This window comes from Hibiscus syriacus, unplaced genomic scaffold (genome assembly GCF_006381635.1).
Source record: "Hibiscus syriacus cultivar Baekdansim isolate YM2019G1 unplaced genomic scaffold, ASM638163v2 tig00110429_pilon, whole genome shotgun sequence".
In the NCBI taxonomy this organism is placed as follows: Eukaryota; Viridiplantae; Streptophyta; class Magnoliopsida; order Malvales; family Malvaceae; genus Hibiscus; species Hibiscus syriacus.
This window is the reverse complement of record NW_024062733.1, coordinates 8,383,152-8,389,151: the sequence shown is the minus strand read 5'-3', so window position 1 is coordinate 8,389,151 and position 6,000 is coordinate 8,383,152. Positions and strand designations below refer to the sequence as shown.

At 35.0% G+C, this 6,000-nt stretch overlaps 1 protein-coding gene across 1 annotated transcript; it reads right to left on the bottom strand.

Annotated features, from left to right (window-relative positions):
- Positions 1-2,747, bottom strand: LOC120124798. The gene is made up of 7 exons (XM_039143374.1): positions 2,394-2,747; positions 1,966-2,037; positions 1,497-1,561; positions 1,176-1,332; positions 905-985; positions 700-789; positions 1-498 (listed from the first exon to the last, which is right to left on the bottom strand). The coding sequence occupies exons 1-7, from the start codon at positions 2,637-2,639 to the stop codon at positions 379-381; spliced, it is 831 nt and encodes a 276-aa protein (XP_038999305.1). The 5' UTR covers positions 2,640-2,747; the 3' UTR covers positions 1-378.
- Between the last annotated feature and the right edge of the window lie 3,253 nt (positions 2,748-6,000).

Sequence of the window (6,000 nt, the reverse complement as noted above, 5' to 3'; positions counted from 1 at the left end):
TCTGATAATAATATATATATACACAGATACAGCTCCTTAAAAAAGAATACTGCAATCTGCTTAAGCTTCCGGAGTTGAATGAAAAATTCTCCGGTGCAGTCCCGAGAGAATTTTGCATCCATATGTACCAGATATCCGAGCTTAAGCAGTGCAAAACTCGTATATACATATACACAATGATGGTTACAAACTATGGAAACGACTTATAGCTACCCCATATCTTCATCAATTCATTAAAACAGAAATCAGAGCAGCTCTCGTCTTCCTCAAACTATCTATTTGGGGATAAAGAAAATAAGCAAAATAAGCTTTCCAAGTCTATCATTAAGGGGAACGAACAATCCTCATTTGTTCATCAACTACCGATTTAATTTTAAGTCAAGCACTTTCCTGGTGGGTGGTCACTGTGGGTCCTGATGCTATGGTAAAAAGCATACCCCTATGTTGCCCGGATTGTAGCACGAAAGCAGTCTGTGTTCCGGCCAATGCTGCTGCTTCCTGATACAATAACGGTATAACCTTCAATATCGACTCAAATGTAAAACCATGTCCGTGATGTAAGGTTTCAAGGTCTGAAGAAAAGCATCAAGCGGGGTGGATAATAACGGATACTTGTTTAACTTACCACCTTTCATGGTTTCCTTTGGAAGGAAACAAACAAGAGTTTTCAAATTGAAATATAAGTAAAGTGATAGTAACCTGTCTTTGCCTTTGTCGCTGTAATATGCTGATGGCCCAAGCCATTATGTAGCAAGGCAAGAGTAATCCAGCAGCACGAAGCAAGAAAAGCTGCACAAATAACCAAACACTTTAAGAGAAAATGACTGAATGGTATGATGGCTGTACGCATATTCTTAAGAATTGTTAATGTGAAATATGAGACGCAGTTTGAGGTAAAACTTACAGAGAAAAATGTAGACACATCATCATCTGCATCTGCATCTGGAACGGTCAATGCATGCCGCAGCAGCAGAAGGGCCATTAACTGACAGGATTGAAGAAAACATCAATCGTTTTAGAAACCAACTCTTAATTAAATCGTCATGTAAGAAATGAACAGCGTTTAAATTTTAAGGGAAAAGAAGGAAAAATAAAGGAACAAAAAGAAAGACAGTCTGCTAACAGACATGATAAGAAATTCATTATGTCCAGCAGATTCAAAGTTCAAAGCTTACGATTAGAGCAGCTGAACGGCAAAAGGCAGCTCCACTGGCATTTGAGGCAGCATATTCATCATACTCGGCTTCCAAAAGTTGCCTTTCTGCCTCTACAATGGCCAAGACCCGAGGATCATGCAAATCCAGAGGGTTGCCAGAGATTGTCCAGCCTCCACTAATAGGCAATTAGAAAGATGCAAAAAGCAAATTTAGATCAAACTTTGTGATGAATGGCATGCCTGATAAATATCATAGCATAAGTAAGTTTATCTTACAATAAGTCTACCGACCACCAACCATTGCATAGAAATATCTCACATGCGAAACCATCAAACTTACACAATATCAATAGCAGCTTCTTCAGTTTCGGCACGAGGCAGAGCAGTATAACCAGGTTGATAAGGCTGCACAGAAAATTAAAAGAACAGACTGCATCAACAAGGATCCATAACAACCATCAATAGGCACAAACAAGAACAAGGAATTTAACAAGCCGTATGTGTCAGTAAGGGATTAAATGCAGTGTACGTAAAAAGTTGGTGCTAAGAAAAGAAGGGCTCTTCCCATCATTCAAATGATTAAATAATATTCTTCCGGAAAGCAGTTGATACTCGATACACCCTATTCCACACTCATTTGCGACTGATTACTTCGAAATCCACAAACTTTCATCCCTTACTGAGACAAAAGGCCTACACATGCTAGTTGAATATGTTGTGACAAATTAAAAGGATGAAATCAAGTTGCAGCAGGCAAAGCATGTTTCTAAACAAACAACTTCGATAAGAAAATTCAGGCAAGTAGATACCTGATGACATATCTCGCAAATGGTATCTCCTTTCTCGTTGCACCAATGCTCCACGCATTTCATATGCGCATACTGCAATTAAAATCAGATTGCATTAATGATCATAGTACTAAATTATGGTTGTGGTCGTGGATGGACATTATGGTGTGATTTTACATTGCGGATGCAGTTCCAGTGTGTGGTGACCTTGAAAAAGGCTGCGATGTGGCCGTTACGTTGGGGTCGCGATTTAATACTGTGTTAATGATACCAAAGCAGTAATGCTAATTGCAAATTTTAGCTTAATACAATGACGTTCATCAAACTGAAAGCGGAATCGTGAAAGCTAAAAAAATGCACTTTATATTCTAAAAAAAGTATTAAAAAAACATTCTTAATCAAACTATTATCAAGAAAACAAAATAATAATAATAAATAAAAGAAAGTACCTTAAGGCTGCCGCTGCAGGCACAAGGAGTCTCAAGATTCTCAACGGAATCTTCCTCCTGGCAAATGCGGCACTCCGCCGCCTGAATGAGCGGCTCCTCCTCCTCGCCCCCAGGGACGATCTCCTTTTCCTTGACGGAGCATGATGGCCCCGGAATCTCCGTGGAGGGAGCAGCCTCCGACTCCTCCGGCTGTAATGGCACCGGCATCAGCAGACGATCCACATACAACACCAGGTGATCACTCATAATTTCTACAGACTTGATAAAAGAATTAAAATTTTAACAATAGAATCCAATCCAAAAACATAATAAACCCCGGAATCGCGCCGAGAAAGAGCAGCGAATCGGGACAAATGAGAGAATGAGGAGGAAAGAAATCTTATAAAAAGAAAACTTTACCTTATAGTGGAGAAAATGGGGGAGATTATTTTGGATCAACGGAACCGACAAATTTTCTAAAAAAAAATTTCCTTTCGTTTTCCCAACTACTCCGATGGTATATTTGGAATTTAGTATTGGCCACAGCTGGCAACCCCTCTCTAATTCTTTATCATTTTAGGTATACGGGTTATTTCTTCATCTTGTAATTCGTATTTCCTAATCACTACTTTTATTCCCATTAGGCCTATAATTAACTAAAGCAAATTAAAATCAAAGTATGGACCTTAATCCCTTTTTATACATTTAATAGTTCTAACTAATATCAATTCAAATGAACAGTTGCAACTAGTACTAGTTAATATATTCAAAAATGCAGTTGATATGCCCCCACTTCAAACCTAAGTGAGTTGGCAGTGCCATAGTTTACGAGTCATTTTCACAATTTAATCTTTTTAGATAATTCATCAAGCTGGATTTAACAGGGTTTTGGTTTGGTAATACCATTATGGCTTTATTAATTAAGTTAAATTATTTAAATAAATTTAAGCTGAAATACCTTTTATAGTCATCTGTGTTTATATTTGAGATTTTCAGAGATATAATCATCATTTTAATCACTGAAATCGCTTGATTGATATACATAATCAACTCTTTTATCTATTCTAATATTTTATTTAAGAAAATAATGGTTATGATTTATTTAAATGTGTCTTAAACATTAAACATTTTTAATGATATAAATAAATGAGCTCATTAAACGATCTTAATAGATAAAGAAAATATTATTCCTCATAAAGATCTTAAATTTGAGCAGTTACATCTATAAAAATTATTTAAATATCATTTATCGACTCTATCATCTAACTAATATACGATGGATTATGGTGCTTAAATATTATATTCCACTAAAAATTAGAAAATAAAAGGTTAGTCGACTTCATAGAGTGGTGTAACTTTAATCGTGGATCCTTAAACTAGAGAAAATGGATTTTTGATCAAAAAATCACCGTATAAATAAAATATTATATGTCAGTTACCGTTTTTCAAATATTGCTCGATCTAACACCTGAGGGAAGGAGTATTCGGTGAAACGCGCTTTAGGAAGAAGGTGCGGTTGGTAGGAAGCGTCTTAGCCGAAAACCGCTGATACTCGATAAAACTGTCGATACCCCTGGAAGACGCATCCCTAGGGGCGCACCTTCCCCCTCCCTCCCCGATTTCCCGCCAAATTCTCCTACCTATTTCTCTAATCGGCTGACTATATAAACACCCTTCCCCAACTCACATAAATCACACCCAAATATCTCTCCTTCCTATATATTTTCAATCTAATACGATATAATTATTTTTATTTTTTATTCATTTAAATTTTTATTATTGAAGGAATTAATTATTTTATTATTATTTTATTTTAGTAGTTATTATTTGAGTATTTAATTATAAACTTATTTAGTTAATATTTATTAATTACAGTTAAAAAATGAAAGGCTCGTTGTTGCGATTAGATGTTGATCATATTTCTAGTCATTTTGTCGATATGGTAAGAATATGAAATTATATTCTTTTTAAATTTATGAATATTATGAATTCGATATTTAAATTATTAGAATTTATTTATTTGAATTTATTTAAATAATTTTGAAATAGTAGTTCAAATTTTAATGGTTAGAATTTATTTGTTAGGAAAATAATCGTATATTAGAAGTTTTTATTCACAATAAGAAAATGGAACACACTGAGGTGTATATGACCATATTTGTCCATGGTTGGATTTGGTTTCTTAGCGAAAATTGAAGGAGCTTGAAAACTTGAACCCACCCTGATTTTTGCACTAATTGAGAGATGAAGACCAAAGACACACACGTTCCATCTATCATGTGAGGAGTGTGCCAATACGTTAGAGGATGTTTCAATGCCACTAAGGCTCCCAGTCGATGGAATTGCCAATTGTGGTGTGGTAGATGATGATTGGAGGGGTTTTTGTAGTGAGTATCTTGGAAGTTGCCCACCCAATTTTAACAGTGGTCGAATAATATTAGAGTGGCTGAAAAGTGAATTTAAAGAGTTGTACGAAAATTGTTCGGAGGTTGAGGTAAAAGCATTTGCCCGGGCATATGTACCACAGCTCATTAGAGGTATATTGATGCCTGAAAAATCTCGGAATTAGGTCCATTGTATGTGGTTAGAGGTGCACAAAAAATCCGAATATCCGAAATTGGATTTGGGAAAAACCGGATCGGATATTTTAAAACAAATAGTATAACCGGTTTGGGAAAAAATAGACGACCGATTTTTTTACCAGATTAAAAACCGAATAAAAAACCAATTTTTTATTCGAAAAAAAATCCGGTCAGGGGTTTAAAAAACTAGCCGTTAATATAACCGGTTTGGGAAAAATTGGACGACCGATTTTTTTACCGGATTAAAAACCAGTTTTTTTTTCAAATCGAAACCAGTTACACCATCCGGCCCTCCAAATCAGTTAGGATCCAAACTGGTTTTTTTTAAATCCGGTTTTTTTGCTAGGTGAAAAAACCGGATCAGATTTAAATCCGACTTTGTGCATGTCTATATATGGTTGAGGCACCTGATCGATTTTGAAGTAGCCAACACATTGAGTTGGGTGATTGTAGTGTTGGTATTTTTGTTTAGAGAAATGTGTCGGGCTACGAATTATAAGAAGACTGCTATTGACGATTGTCTCATTCTTCTCCAATCGGGGGTATGGTACCACATGACTTTTTTGTGCCTAATCATGAATGGGCCATACGCATTTCCGTTACTTTCAAGGTATCAACAATAAATTTATTTTTAAATAATATTATTTTTATATATATATATATATATATATATATATATATATATATATATATATATATATATTTTAAATAGGTGGTCAAGTAATAGGAAAAATCATCGTGATGTCCCACAAGAATTACAAGATATCCAATTATTCATTGACCAAAAAACTGGTGTAGATGTATGTTTTTTAATTTTAATTTTTTATTTAATTATATTTATACAATTTGAATTTCATTTTAATTTTGATAAGAAATCTATATTTTTGTTTTAGTTCAAATGGTTGCCATTTTTGGAGGAAGAATTGAGGGTTTGCATCCCACCAAACTTGAGTGGGATATTGGATGTATGTGTGGTGGTTGTGCCCTTATTTGTTATGCTATTATTGAGTGGCATCCGATTGATAGTGTGCTTCGTCAGTTTGGGT

Coding starts and splice junctions, on each gene's coding strand:
- LOC120124798 (XM_039143374.1), bottom strand. CDS start 2,639: ATGAGTGATCACCTGGTGTTGTATGTGGATCGTCTGCTGATGCCGGTG. Junction 2,038..2,393: donor CCTGCAGCGGCAGCCTTAAG/GTACTTTCTTTT, acceptor TTTTAATTGCAG/TATGCGCATATGAAATGCGT. Junction 1,562..1,965: donor TTTGCGAGATATGTCATCAG/GTATCTACTTGC, acceptor TTTTCTGTGCAG/CCTTATCAACCTGGTTATAC.